General features: G+C 38.3%; 1 protein-coding gene across 1 annotated transcript in view; it reads left to right on the forward strand.

The window, feature by feature from the left end:
- HDAC9 (histone deacetylase 9) overlaps positions 1-16557 on the forward strand; it is a 666736-nt gene that overhangs the window by 507260 nt on the left and 142919 nt on the right. The window contains exon 22 of the mRNA XM_039523937.1: positions 16292-16399. Within this exon, the coding sequence (XP_039379871.1) occupies positions 16292-16399 (108 nt within the window). The remainder of the gene's footprint in view (positions 1-16291; positions 16400-16557) is intronic.

Raw genomic sequence — 16557 nt, forward strand, 5'->3', positions numbered from 1 at the left:
AACAGAAGCAAGAGCCTTTGTCCGCAGTGAGATTTGGTGGCAGAATGAGAAAGTTCGAGAGGCTGAGAAGGAAAAGAAAAAGTGTTTTAAACTTTGGCAAGCAATGCTCCAACAACAGGATTTTCAGAAGTACAAAAAAGCCAAAAAAAAAAAAAAAAAAAGGAGAGGGGGCAAAGAAAGAGATAGAAGCTGCTAAGGCTAAAGCCATGGAAGGTTTAAATGCCCATTTTGACATGAAGGAAGGTGAGAAATAAATATATTGATTGGCAAAGATCTGTGATAAGTGAACTAGTAGTGAGATCAAAGTAATTAAAGATGAAAGTGGATATAAGTAATCAATGAGAAACAGATTAAGGAACAGTGGAGAAATTACTTTGAAAAGCTAATGAATGGAGAGAAACTAGTAGAACTATGCCCTATGATAAAACAAAACCAAGGTCTGATGGCACCAGACCTAAAAGAAAAAGTTATAAAAGCATTGAGCCACATGAAAAATAAGAAAAATCTCAGCCCTGGTGGCATACAGCAGAGTATGGAAGTGCCGGGAGCAACTGACATGAACATATTGGCATAACTGTTTAATTGTATCATGAGGATTGAGACGATGCCTGATGCCTGGAGAAAGAGCACATTAGTACCAGTATTAAAGAGAAAAAGAGATGTACAAGACTGTGGTAACCACATTGGCATTAAACTCATGAGCCACACAATGAAGATCTGGAAGAAAGTTATTGATAAGAGACCACAAACAGAAGTAAAGGTCAGTAACAATTAATTTGGATTCATGCCAGGCAAGTCAACAATGGTTGCTATCTTTGCATTGAGATTGCTTGTGGAAACATATAGAGAAAAGAGGAAATCCCTGTATGTAGTATTTATCAGTCTCGAGAAGGCTTATGACCACATTCAGAGAGAAGTCATCTGGTGGCTTATGAGACTGGAACAGATACCGGAAGACTGTAAGGATGTCTAAATTTATGGCAGCATGTAGAGTACAAACACTGAATGCCCCACTAGCATGGTATAAATAGCTTGGCATGCTTAGGTGAGGCAAGGAGAATAAAGTGCCCTACACAACTGAATGCCTAGGGTATGTACCCTACATAGGCTCTTTGCACACTTAAGCAGTGTCTTTTGTGTCTGCACAGCTATTTTTACCAGTGTAATATCCCACTGCCTCCTGTCTGCTGGAACCTTCCGCCCCCCGCCCCCCACAGTGAAAGGCTCGCGCAGTGGGGAAAGGCACTGGTCCGGGGAGGAAGGAGAGAAAGGCTCCCCACTGCCAGAACCTTTCCCCACTGCTTCCCAAACTGTCTCCCCCTGCCAGAGTAGTTCATTATGACTTGCAGCTGACATGTGACACACCACAGTGGCAAGTGTTGATGCAGCCTGCCTTTTACTATGGCATGTAACTACACGTGTAGTGCCTGTACACTACATGCTGCTGTAAATGTAGACATAGCCTATACCAGACTCATCCAGGACATGCACTAGGGTGCTGTTACCACACTTAGAAAGCCATGTGGAAAAACTAAACAGTTTCTAGTAAGAACTGGAGTCCATCAGTGCGCAGTACTTAGCCCTTTTGTTCACGGTGCACTAGCAGAAAACATCCAGAGAGTGGCACCCTCGCACATGCTCTTTCCAGAGAATGCTGTGCTATGTGGGACAGCAAAAAGGAAGTGGAAGAAAATTTAGCGAGATGAGGGTGTGTACTGAAAGAAATGGCATGAAAATTAGCAGAAATAAAACAGAGTTTGTGGTCTGTAGATTCGATGATACCTTTCAGGAAGACAAAGAATACTATAAGTCTGGGGGGTCAGCTACTACTACAGTACAGCTGTTTAAGTATGTAGGTTTGAAAGTATGGGATAATGATGAACTCAGAGATGAATTTATAAGCAGAATAGGAAAGACATGGACTAAATGGAGAGAATTGAGGGAGTGATCTGCAATAGGAGAATTATCTCATTAAAAATTAAGATCTACAAGATGGTAATTAGGCCTTCACTTTTGTATGGCTCTGAATGCTGGTCACTGAGGAAGAGACAGGAGCAGGTCTTGAATACAGTAGAAATGAAGATGTTAAGATGGAGGCTTGGAGTTACAAGGATGGACCATGGAATGAATGGATTAGGGGTGATGTGAAGATGGTAGAAAAGCTGAGAGAATCCAGGTTTAGATGGTTTGGGTGTGTGAAAAGAAGATTGGAAGAATATGTAGGAAACAGGGCGTTAAATTTAGAAGTGGAGGGTAAGAGAAGGGGTGGAAGACTCAAACCTAGATGGATGGATGTCATACAAAAGGATATGATTAGCTGCAGACTTTCCAAGGAACTGCTTCAAGATAGACTGGAATGGCGAAGAGTGACTCAAAGAGCTGATGCATATAGATAGGACTAAAGCAAGAAGTAGTAGTTTGGGATGGCCTGGATTATTTACAAATGGCCCCAAATGAGGGCCAGTACAACCTTCATGGCACATTATCCTGTCAAATTCTTATGTGTATTATTACAACACCTAGAGATCCTAACCAAGATCAGGGACCCTTTGTGCTATGTATAGATATAGTAAGAGACAGGCCCTGTCCCCAGGGTGACCAGATGTCCCGGTCTTATAGGAAGAGTCCCGATTGTTGGGTGTATTTCTTATATAGGCTCATGGCTGGCTCCAGGCACCAGCATTCCAAGCAGTTGCTTGGGGTGGCAATCTGCAAGGGGTGGCAGTCTGTGTGTTTTTGCCCCCAAGCAGCGCCCCAAATTGCCGCCGCAGATGGCGGGGGCAGTCCGTGTGCCTTTAGGGCGGCACAAGCGTTTCCGCAGTAGCGGCAATTCGGCGGCAGCTTATATGTTCAGCTGTCCGCGGCGACACAGCTTCTGTCTTCCAGCTGAAGACAGAAGCTGCCACCGAATTGCCGCCACCGCGGAAACGCGTGTGCCGCCCTAACGGCACACAGACTGCCCCTACCATCCGTGGTGGCAATTCGGAACGCTGCTTGGGGCGGCAAAAACAGTAGAGCCGGCCCTGTATAGGCTCCTATTTTCCCCCACCCCCTGTCCTGATTTTTCACATTTTTCACCCTACCTGTCCCAAAGATCTTATAATCAAAATAAAAGCCAGTCTAAATACTGGCCATATTTAATAAATCAATCAATAAATAAAGCCCATATTTCCTGTGATTCAGCTTTGTCTTGCATCTTTTGTACAGAAGCAAAATAGGTATAAAATGCTACCTTTTGTAAGCATTTTATATCTACTTTGCCCTCACTTTCCTGTAGTGAAAACGATTAGACAAAGTACAGGTCACTGGTGAATTGGACTCCGTATGTGCCAAATATTTTGCAGAAACAAAATATTTTAAAGCTATTTATAGACTTTTATAAGAAACTGTATTAGAAATAAATCTGTTCCTCTTCCTACAAAGTCAGGCTGCCTTATACTGCGAGCTAAACTGTACAGGTCTCACAGGGAGGAAAAATGATGATGAATTCTAACCTCTTAAAATTTGCCTGAAATAGGTTCTTTCACACAAATATTTCAATTTTGAAGGTTTTATATCTCAGGACCTTCCAGGACTAGCAGTTTGAAACTGTTGAATGGCTGGGAATCTCCGCTTTCCAGTGGTGCTCCTAGTTTTTTTCTTCAGAAATGCAAGTTTTTGGACTTTATACTGTTCCAGGACTGAGTATTATCAATTCCATACCTCATGCTGTTGTAATTTTGGGGAGAAATTGCACATGTTGGAGAAAGAAAAAGACTATTTTAAGGCCTGTGGTTTTGATAATAAATGATGAGTACCCGAAGTTGTTCAGAGGTTTAGGATATTAGGAGTATACCAGGAAAAATGAGTACAGTGCAGGTGAGATGGCCAAAAGAGGATTCTAAATGCAAATTATCTTGTGGCTCTGATAATTATCAAAGAGTTCCACAGTTTTTTACATGGATATCACCATCCGAGATGTGATTGACCATTACATGATGCCACCTGAGCTGTGATTGATTTATTACAACACCTCCCTATGAATTGTGTTAAGAAATTGATAATTATGGGAAGCAGAAACTAATTTTAATGTGGGTAAGTTTAATCTTTTTTTTTCCAGTACGTCACTAAAACATAGTGTTTGTTTTCCTGCCCATATGACTTGCTGCTGTGTGAAGAAATCTTGAAATCATTTCTCAGCCATATTTTTTGTCCAGTTGATAGGCAAAAAAACCCACAAAAGTAAGGAAGAGCAGGCTTTTATGATAATGTCATCATCGGCTCCAAGCTTCAAAAGCTTCTGCGGCTTTTGAGTTGTCATTTATAACTTGGAACTGAATCAACCCATAGTTCCCTTGATACATTTAGAGAAATTGATAACAGACCACTTCTTTTATGGCTCAGAGGAGGCAGCTCTGATCACATCACTATTGGCAGTCAATATTATTTTCTGACATGGCTGTAAAAGTATAAAGAGGCTTATGGCATTTGTTTAGATGAGGAATGGGCTCTCAAGCTGTGCTAGGGTTTATGGGTCCAGATTAGTGACTAGCAAAGGGAATATGATGTTTGCAAACAGGATATGATTTTATTTAAGTTTGGGTTTCATACTTTGATCCCTGGGGACTGCCCTGCAGACAGAAGAGAATTCCACTTTTATCATGAAATAGGGCAGTCATCCAATACCAAGATATGGGAAAAAAAACAACCACCACCACCCTGCGATGTGCAAAGTCAGATCTTTAAATTGGAAGAGGAGGAGCTGTGGAAGAGTCAAAACAATACTCTGCATGAAATCAGACTTGCCCAGCATCAATGTTGAGAAGACTAACTGAACAGTAGTCCATGAACTAAATATTGATGTAGTTTGATCAGTTTAGCCACTCTCTGCAGTGCACAATGGGTTTGTGGCTATTCTGTATGTGCACAGTGAATTTCATGCAACTTTGCTTTCATATATACAAACCATAGGTCAAAGTATCCGCTGGTGTAAATGGGTGCAGTTTCATTGACGTCAGTGGAGTCCTGCTCATTTATACCAATGGAGAATTTTACCCTCTGACTACCCAGAAGAAGAAAGTATAGAGATGTGTGTGTTTATATAAATACATTTTTAAAAATGCATGCAGTTTTTTTCCTAAAGCTACTATCTTTTAAAATACTGAATCAAGTGGGTGAATAATTTATTTATTTATTGTTCTTTTTGTCTCTGGTTTTAATTAATGTTGTGGTCTTATCTCTCAGTGATACAGTTTTACTTCTCAATAGATATTAGTATATATTTTGGATTGGTAGCTACACAATTCTGAAAATCCTGGGTCTTGTAAGTAGTCCTTACTCACGTGAGTTTGCTTTCTTATGGCAATGGAATTATTTCTGTTAGTGAGGACTAGTCATATGAGTAATTATTTGTAGGACAGGGCTGGACTTGTGCAAATTCAAGCAGTCCACACATAGAGGACTACACTCTTCAGGGCTATCAGGCTAGCATCTTTCTCAAGCATGAAATTTATATGAAAAAGAAAATAAGAAAACAAAACTATGTACGCGTAAGACCTCATTTGGGTAGAGGCACAAAGCAGGAATCTGTAATTGGGATAATGTTGATATTTTTCATGTCGTGAAGCAGCCATTTGACAAACCTGTGGACATAGACCAAATTTGCTGAGTCTGGGATCTCACAACTGTTTCTCTTCCCCATTGAATGGATGGTGCTGAGACTGTACCTGCAGTGCCTTGACCACAGCACAATTCACCAGTCTATACAGATTTAATGGCAGATACTCTGTTCCATTCTTCTCCCTCTGTAACACTCCTATGCCACCTCCCTTCCCCACACATGGTCCCCAGCACAGAGTCATGCTGGGGGTAGTGAGAGATGTCATGTGTTGTTTAACTAGGAGATAGTCCCTTTGCTTTGTTGCCAATGGGTAAAAGTTAGAAGAGATTCAATTTGTTCAATCTTGTACAGGCCTCTGACTGGGAACTGGACAGAAAACTAAGGAGGTGTAACCCTTTCCAACACAACTTTTTTGCCTGGTGTAATCTCAGTAAAGCAAATAATCTGTCCCTTTAGATCTATTTTTTGCCTCATTTTTAATAATGAAGCTCTTTCTTAATTGCATTCACTATTTCACAGGTATTAAGATAACTCAAATTATAAAACACCAAGCATCATGTGGAACACAAAGAATTATTGTGTAGCTGAAAAAGTGTCACAAATTCAATCCCTTGAGGATTTTATTTCATTTTATGGCTTCCACAAAAATATCTAGTAACCCAAAGCTTGCAAAGTATAGAGTAGTATTATGTAAAATAGAGAATCCCTCTTATTTATAAGGATGATATTGAACATTATACACGTAAGTTAATTATAAATAATTTTATACTACATTACATACGGTTTACAAACATGCATGCACACATACACATGTTTATGGCCCCCAAACAAGCTTACACACACGCATATGAGATTTTGATAGAAATTCCTTAGCTTTCTGCATTTGTACATTGAAATTCCACTGTGACATGCTTCAGTGATCAAATTTAGACTCCAAAATTGGCACAAGTACTTTTTTGTATTTTTCATGTAATTTTTATCATAGAAAATACCAAGGCTCCATAATAGCTCCATGGTGACTCCTAATAGAAAGAATATCATCTACATCCAAGAAGAGGGCTGAAACATGATGCATCAGAAAAATGAACTCTGTAGTAAGAGGTCAAACTTTTCAAAGAGGAGGTCTGTTTCTACATGTAAGTATCTGCAGTTACTGTGATCGCATGCACAAATGGCTTAATAAACATTTAGTAATCAATTTGCACATGAAATCATAGGAACTGCATAATCAAATACAGGGAGGTAATTGCATATGGATTTTTGCACACCAATACCAAAAACTGAAGCAAAAGTAGAGTTACATTAATAGAATACTCAGGGCCAGGTCTGCAAGTGCAGTAACTTTTTTTACAAGCATCTGGTGATATGTGCCACATATTTGAGACTTTAATCTGTGCCTAGATGTATTATTTATGATCTTTTCTCTAAAAATAAATTCAAATCCACCCTATCCTTTCCCCAAAATAAATGATCCTAGCATCACTGTTATATCTATCCAAACGTGGGTTCAAGAATTTGTGTTTGATGTAAATCCGACATCAGGAATCATAACATTCAAAAACCAGTGGGAGAACACTTCAACCTCTCTAACCACTCAGTGACAGACCTGAAGGTGGCAATTTTGCAACAAAAAAACTTCAAAAACAGACTCCAAAGAGAAACTGCTGAACTCAAATTAATATGCAAATTAGATACAATTAACTCTGGCCTAAACAGAGACTGGGAATGGTTGGATCATTACACTAATTGAATCTATTTCCCTATGTTAAGTTCTCCTCACACCTTCTATGGGCCATCTTAATTATCACTTCAAAAAGTTTTTTTTCCTCTTGCTGATGATAGCTCATCTCAATTGATTAGACTTTTCCTGTTGGTATGCATACTTCCACCTTTTCATGTTCTCTGTATGTATAAATATCTCCTATCTGTGTGTTCCATTCTATGCATCTGAAGAAGTGAGCTTGTAGCTCACGAAAGCTCATGCTAAAATAAATTTGTTAGTCTTTAAGGTGCCACAAGTACTCCTGTTCTGTTTTTGTTAGGTGTTTGTAATATCTTCAGCTGCTGCATGAGACACATAGAACCCTGAACTTGAATCTTTGCAAGAATTTAAGGAGGGTAATTAAGTTCAGATATTTCTTTTAAAGATATCATTATTTTAATACTTTTATTGTACTTATATAGCTATATTTTTGTTAGTGATTTGAAAGCCAGAGAAGATCATTTAAAATTAAAAAAATGAAATGTTTTCCAATTCACTTTTAAAGATCTATTAGTGCTGCTGTTATAAACTTGCTTCTTAAGGTATTTATGGCTCAGAAGTTGAATTCACAATGAAACTTTGAGCCCAATTACCAATATAACAGTGCAAAATAGGGCCCTGGACATTTTTTTTTCTTCAGCAGGAATATTTTCTCTACATAAATTTTGGTTTGTAGATCATTCATGAGTAATTAATTATTTGTATTTATTATTCCAAACTTTAGAAGTCTTGATTAGTGGACGCATAGGTAACATGGCATTTTTTCAGTTCCTTGTTTGCAGTGGCTTAGCTCCAAATATATATACCATACTCTTATGGTATGTCTCCACTGCAATCAGAAGTGTGACTTTGCTAATTTGTTTTGATCTAGCTAGCTCAAATAATAACAGCAGTGAAACCAAGATAGAACAAGTGGTAGCATGGACTAGGCATTTGAATACAAATCTAGAGTCCTGGGCAGTGCTGCAGTGGCGTCACTGTTGTTATTCAAGCTAGTTAGATCAAAGCTAGCTCAGTTACCTCTAGAGGTGCTGTGGTCACACCTCTGACTGCAATGTAGACATACCATTATATTCACATTTCTTGTCAAATAGTTGCCTTTCTAAATTCAAAATTCACTCTCTGGAAATATTCTCCAATAATACCTGAAGAAGAGCTCTGTGTAAGCTCAAAAGCTTGTCTCTCTCACCAACAGAGGTTGGTCCAATAAAAGATTTTACCTCACCCACCTTCTCTCTCTCATATCCTGGGACTGACAAGGCTATTACAACAATGCAAACATTTTCCAAAATCTTCTTAAAATTTGCTGTTTCTATTAACTTTCCCAGCCAGTAAACTCACTTACTAGAATATTATCAGGGAGCAAACACAAATGGGGAGTGAACACAGCCCAAGTGAATTTATGTTGTTGGTTTGGTTTTTTTTAAGTAACTGAAAATATTTTGAGGTATTTACCCAGCTCAGATTCAAAAGGTTGCATAATGTTTATTATTTCCTTATGAATTACACTGGAAGTACAAGTACATTCCTGAATAGCTGCTATTCTGAGTACTTGTTTATCAGGGAAACTAGTTAGTGAAGCCATTATCAAAGCAAAATCTTAGTAAACTGCTGCAGTTTTATAAGTAATTATAATATTATAAGAAGCTCAGTATGCCAATGTTGGAATATATTCTTTCTAAAGTATCCTACTCGCACACTTCAGATAAGTGAAATTTATGAAGGAAACACCAGGCCAGGCACACATACTTTCTCTCCTTTGTTCACTATTGAGAGACATGGATGACAGGCCATTTATTAAGGATCGTTTCTAGGTTATGATATTCACACCTTAGCTTCTTTAGTCATGGTGAGATGAAACAGAAGCAGAGAAGCAAGACAGAGGATCTTTTGATTCCTAGTGAAATCATGGATATGATGAATGATCACTGTGACCAGTGATTCCATATGGATAGGAGACGTGAACTATTAGCATGGCAGCTGGAGTGTAGCACTGGGCACACTGTTGCAGGCTAGTGCATTAACACTCTTTGGCACTAGCTCATTCCAATGATGACAGGCTCGTTGCTGGCAGTCATATCAAAATGCCACACACAAGTTTTAGAGGCTATAATACTTCAGGAAAATATTCAGTTACTACTTACTTGCCAGTAACAAAAACCAGTGAAGGAAACATGTTTGCTCTGGCACAAGTGGCAGAGTGTGAGACTCTGAAAACTTTTATATCTGCTAAGGCACATAAATTCACTTAGCAATATACAAATGCCTGTGGATCACAAGGTCACATGGGAAAGCTGTGATTTCGAGTGTATTTCTTACAGTTTTCTGTTGGTCCATTCCATGAAGGCCAATAACTTAGCTAATTAATATTACTCTATTGCATTCCATCTTTATATTTACTATGTCTGACCACAACATACAATCGATGCAATGGGTTCTCCAAAGTGTGTGTTCAGCTACCGATTTCCCCTGAAATGTATGTTGGTACAACTTCCAGCTGAGAATATTTTAGCACAACTCCTACTGCTTCAATGGATGAGAGGCAAGTCCCTTTAAATCACTCCAAAGAGCTATTACTTTTGAACCACAATTACCCTTTTTTGCTTTTGCCCAAGATACTGTACATATAATATACAGTAACTGCCATTAAAAGGTCATATTTTGCCAACTGTTTCTACTGACCGGCATATGAGATACCACATTTTCCTACTATATTTAGAATAGGGAATATATGCAGTAACTCTGATAGTACTGTTTGGTAACACTTGGCAAATTTTGATTTTTTTAATGGCAGTTATTATACAGTGAATCGCACATAGGATGAGAGATTTAGTGTATTATTACGTCTACTTATATTTGGCCATTGGATGGAAGTCACAAGATCCTACTCGGGGAGCTGCATAAATTTTAATTCAAAATGTGTATGTGTGTGTGTATGTGTGAGTGAGAGAGAGAGAGAGATGCATTAGGAGTCAGAGGGTACCAAGAAGATATTCTAGTCCTTTGCATTTGAGATCTAGAGCTTGCCTTCCCTGCAGTTTTAGCTCAAGGCGTAACTCAAATGTTACCCCTAACCCAACTCCTGTGCACACACAAATAGCTCCAGTTAAGTGACACTTTAAACTCAAGCTAGCTGGCCTGTCAGCGGGTGTGGGTTCAAGCTCAAGTGCTGCGGATGCAGGACCTACTATACTAATTCAGGAGGGTCTCAGCTACTCCGAACTGCTACTACCATCACTCTGAGTGGCTTGAGTGTTGTTTGTGTAGTGTGACTGCTCTCACTAGAGCGAGGCTAATTTAAGAGCTGTTAATTCAAGTGTAGATAATTCAAGCTAACGCTGTAGTGGAATCAAGCCCCCCGGCCTTAAAATTTGAGTTGGATGCACTCTGATTTTTAAAGGATAATATTCAGTGGCAGTTGTGCCCCTGCAATTCTGACTCTGTTTGATGAATCAGAAGAACCTACAGCGCTTGTATGTGTGGGACCTAAAGAATGGCCCTGATCATTGCCTTTGTCTTGTATTATTTCCCAGATATTGCTATATGTGAATTTGAGACTGAGCTTAGTTTCACAGAAGAGGATAAGCTGTAGAACATTCTGCCTGCCTGCCTGCCTGTCTCTCTCTCTGATCGCTGGAAATGACACACTTGTATTGTTATATTATGATTGGAAAATCTGGATCCCAAATGTCCACAGAGTAAAGTTGGTGCCAGGATGTAGAAAGGACCCTTCTTAAGGAGAGAGAGAGTTTGGAATAGAGGTCAGTGGTGGGGGCTGGGGTATGGATGGGGGAGAGAGAAGAGAGAAAAGTTGCAAGAATTTTTTAAACTGTTTTTAGAATTTTTTCCTCACTTTCCCCATCTCTCAGATAGGATCCAGGCCACCAAATATGAGCGTATATTTACAGTATTAGGCATATAGTATTTCAGGGTTTTGTTATTAAAATAGCCATTAACATAAACAGCCCCCCCACTCAGATATATCTTCCCTCACCACTCCACCTCCCCCCACACACTGCATCTGGCAGTAATTTATAGTGGTAACAGCAATTTTCAGCTACTAACCAAACCTAACACAGAATGTCCCAGTCTTGCTGTTGTAACAAGTACCCTATAAACTGGACCGTTATGTGTTGCTGTGAGGTTTTTTGTTTGTTTGTTTGTTTGCTTTTGGGATGTTCAGGTTTTCGTTTTAGGCCTCAAGATATCAGCTATAAATTGATCATAAGAAATACATTCCTATCAAGTTCCTTTTGGTAGTGTAAGATATAGTATTTCTGCATCCAACACTTGAAACATTAGATGCTTTTAGACAGTACAAATGCTTTTCATTTAAGTCATTCTCTCTTCCTTTTTAATATCGCCACATCCACTTCAAGAATAAGTAGTTTAATTTCTATCATTTGCAGCTTTACAGAGTATTAGTGCTGCTATACATACCAATGGTTGAGCTATGATAGATGTGTTTGAAAGAGCCTGCAACGTACAGTGTTAATTCAGAAAACTCTGAATGAAATAAATACATATGGGTCTTAAAAACTTTACTCTTGAGATTGGGGTTGTGTTTTCTGGCTCACGGCATTATCACAGATGATTCTTATTCTTTGAAGGGCTGCATAAATGATAACAACATGGATGCCAAAACACTGAGTATAGTTACATTTTAATACTGAAGTTTTGGTGCTTTCAAAATCCCATTAAAACCCCTTTTAGTTTTATGTTATGTATATTTTATTCTATCGAGATACTGAATGCTCTAGGTTAATTTCAAAACATTCAAAGCATATGTTCCTCATGGAAAAAGAACAACAATTTAATAGGGATTAAAGTAAAAGGATCTTGTGCTAGAAACCAATTGAACTTAGTATAAAATGCTAAATTTAATACACGGTTTAATTTAAATCATTCTGTAGGCATATCTAACAGGGATAAAATTTTCTATTAAATTCTATAGGATGGTCCAAAAAACCTATGGAAAAGGCATCACTTTCTATTAAATTCTATTGGACTTTTCCATAAAGCAATGATTCAGAAACTATGACATCTTTAGCAAAAGTGTTATGCACTAAGTATATAGTTTGTCTATGAGGTGGACCTGAGGTAGGCAGGAAGTAATGATGGACCTCACAAAGAGTCAAATCCTACTCCACTTATTCATATATGTTGTCCTGTTGTATTCATCTTGTACAAGTAATGCAAACAAAAATTGGACTTGTATACCTGACTGGACTTTAACACCGGTTGTCTTCACGTTTCACTGGGCAACACCCAGTAAAACATTTCAATTAAACATCATTTGTGTAGTTTTAAATGTTTCAGGGGATTGCATTTGAGACATTTTATCAGGAGCAGTTTCCTATATAATAAATAATCATTTATTTGTAGAGTCAAAATAATTGTAAACATTGCCTTTCAATTTAGTCAGAATTGTTTCTCCTCAAATACCTCTTTCAGACTGATACATTCAGAAGATACTTAAATGGTGGTATAAGTTATCTCTCGGTACATTCGTGTGAGTATATGTAGGTGGCATTAATACACGCAGAAGAGTGGGGTTGGAACAGGAAAAATAAACAAGAGGTGCACAAAAGAAAAAAGAAGCTTCCCACCCTCCTACATCCTGGCTACTTTTTCTATTACAACTTTCTCCTTCCTCTCCAATTTCTTACAGTAGTAACACACATAAATTTACATTCAGACACTAGGTTGTTGCTGAGTCCTGCCCATTTATGACACCTCTGAATTTGGCCCATGGTGTACAGTCAAGAAGATACATAGAGTTACCTTCTGCTTTCTTTTACATCCCAGTGTATTGCAATTAAAGAGTGATGTCTAAAAAGCTAACAGACAGAACTTTAACATGTTTGCCTTTTTATACAGTGGTAGTTCAATAGCCTGCTGCTGAATAAACTATTGAGTAAAATGGCCTCTAAGAAAATGTCTCAGGCCCAAGCAACTGAGATATTTAAAACTAGTAAAAATATGGAAAGAAACAATTCTGCACTGGCAGAGGGATGAACTAGGTTATCTAATAGATCTTTTCCATTCCTGACATCGGGAGTTAAATTTTATATGCCAATATCTTCTTTAGTTGTTTCTCAGGGAAATCTCCCATGGAGTTCAATAGAGATTTGCAGGAGTGTGGACTCCAGAATTTAATTTTTAAGGGGTAAAATGTAATGCTGTATCTCCCCATATTGATCATTCTTTTTTCGTGTGTGTGTTAATTTTCTTGTACCCTTCTTGTAGCACACACAGTTCTGCGGCTGGAAGTGTGCGCCTGCTGCTTTGGGAGATCCAAATGCATGATATGTGCCATCCCCAATTCATCTGTTAAAGTGCTGAATTTCCCATATACTCTCTGCTAGTCATATTTGAAAATACCTTGAGACATGCTGTTTTGTTTTCCAATCTCCCACTATTATCTCAAGTCCCTTTAAAATTAGACTCTCGTGGGAATAGGGAAATTTCCAGTGGTAAATATTGGGCCTTGTTCCAATTCATTTTCCTCATCCACAGTAGAACACAGAAAATAGTTAACACAATAAATAGTCTGGGCAACAGGGACAGTGTTCAGCTGCTAGCAATCCCTTTCTCATGTTCTAGAGGAGACAACCATTTTAAAGGGCGGATACATTCACAAACTGTGGTTACAATTTTAGACTCAACAAGCAACTCTGGAAATGAATCATAGCCCTTCCAAGGCTGCAGGCTCCCTGCCTGCTTGTACCTTGGCACGTTGAACTGCAGTTGAATCATTTTCATCAACCACTGCTTTGGTTTTTTAACCTTCATTTGCTAGCCCTGCACATGGTAGGAAAATGCTCCCTTTTAGCCCTTCTGTTAATAAGCATTCAAAGTGAATACCGTACGGTGTTTATCCTACTCTATTGTGTTTAACAAATACCTTCTATTTTTTCCCCTTTTAGACTTAAAATAGATTTTAATTACACCTGCTTCATATGAAGCATTAGAGACAAAGGCCGCAGGAGTGTTGTCTAATAGCTAAAGCTTCGGGACTTAGTGCTTGTTGGTTTTATTCCGCAATCTACCCATTGACTTACTGTGTATCCTTGGAAAAGCTGCTTAATTCATTAAAAATTAATATTACCCATCTGTAAGAGAAGCATAATAAATCATTACTTACTTGTGTTGTGAGGCTTAATTCATGTGTGCACATCCTCCACTTTGACATCCTCACATGAAAATACAAAATATCTTCATTATACTAAGCTTGACAAGCAAATGCCAGTCTTACTATTCAAAGGGCCTAATTCTCCTCTCACACTGATGAGAATGTGGACTAACCCAGTTGAAGTCAGCTGTGTTACACCAATGTAAATTGGTGAAAGAGAAAGAGGAATCAGGCGCAATACACTGAAAAATGAGATCATTATGATAGCTTGAAATTTAATAGTAATGTAACATCAATGGTGAAGACATTTGACAGGTGTATAGAAGATCAAACTTCTTTCTATTTCCAATGACTAATCAGAGAATTCCTCAGAAATTCCAGAGTCAAGGAACAGTTGCATCTATTTTCAATTACTGTACCTGATTTAGTTTTTGAGAAATTAAGAACAGAACTTCAGATTAAAAACATGTCTCAGTGTATTTGGAAACTTTAAAAATAGGATCTGCCACCTAAAATCGGCATTTCTAAAGCTTTTTCTTTTCATAATGGACTTGTGTGATATTTTTCCCATTTAAAGGTACTTCCTATATAACATCAAAGAAGGCTGCATATTTGCCAGATTCAAGTATTTCATACTAAAGTGTCTACTTGGTATGAAATCAGACAATGTAAATGCAACCCTTCACTGTTTTCATTCATTAGTTTTCATTCTCTTTTGCATTCATTACTTTATGCAATTTACTGGATTATTGAAAACAGAAGTATTGAATAAGTATAACTTTTTAAACATATTTACTGAAGTTCTTAATCTATGCTGTCTCATCTCTGCTGTATTCCCTTATTTTTTTAATAGCTGGCAGGCTCTTATTTAATACTTATGATAGAAAATAATTTGAAGAGTCAGCAATCCTGTTTATCTTTAATTAAATATTAGTAGCTAAAACATACTGGACCAAATTCATCCCTGATATAACTGCATTAAATTCAGTGGAATTGCACCAGAGATTAATTTTTCACATTGTATTTCTTCTTTATTTTGCTCCTATGTCAAGCATGAATCAAATGAATCGTAAATGTATAGTTGCATTTAGAAATCTAACAAACTATTTGATTAGATTTCTATTTTCCACTAGCCAAATCCTAGCAAAGAAGCATATAGAAAATAGGATTGGGATTGTAAAAATGTAGGATTATCTCGAGGATGCATCTCTTTATCTGATTTATTATTTTAGTTCTTCTAATTTTTAAATGGCTTTACCGAGTGTGCTCAGTAAATCTAAAATATTCCTTCCATTTATTTAAGGAATATGAACTGTAGCTGTCGTCTCGTGTAGAATATGTGCTACTGATTTCTTAATAACACAAGCTTTTGCTTTCCTAATGCCTGTAGTCACAAATTTCTTTTAAATTCTTTGTCCTGGCACTTGCAAAACTCATTTTCATGTATAACTAAGGGCCCTCAACATATAGTGTATCTACTACTGGGGCCTGGTGTCTAACGGGCCTGTAACTAGGCCAGATCCGGCCTATGTAATGCTGTTTGTAATGAGAAATCTAAACAGGGAATGGCAGTGAGGCATGACAGGAATGTGTTTCCATTGGAGAAGTCAGTGTAGAGAAAAAGTATAAGCAAAGCCATGTCCAGAAGGCCTTTTCAGCTGGCCAAGGCGGAAGACTAATGTTATTGTACATTGGCTGTCACCCTGCCAGCCCTCCCTCACTGATTTGTTTTCTCTTATACTCTCTCTCTCTCTTTCTTTTTTTTTCTCCCCTTCTCTGCCGACTGTTTGCTCAGGTGGACAGTGACACCATTTGGAATGAGCTGCATTCGTCCGGCGCTGCACGCATGGCTGTTGGCTGTGTCATCGAACTGGCTTCCAAAGTAGCCTCTGGAGAGCTGAAGGTGAGGTCTGGGTTGCGTGGTGTGTGGGAAAACGAGGGAAGAAGCTGAAAGAGAGATGTTATTTTTCTGGAGTTGTGGTGAGGGTGGAAGAGGGGAGAGTGGGAAAGATGGTCACTAAGGTGTGGTAATCTAAATACTCTGCTAGGTAGTTGGCAGAT

The sequence above is a fragment of the Mauremys reevesii genome, linkage group 2 (assembly GCF_016161935.1).
Source record: "Mauremys reevesii isolate NIE-2019 linkage group 2, ASM1616193v1, whole genome shotgun sequence".
Classification (NCBI taxonomy): Eukaryota; Metazoa; Chordata; order Testudines; family Geoemydidae; genus Mauremys; species Mauremys reevesii.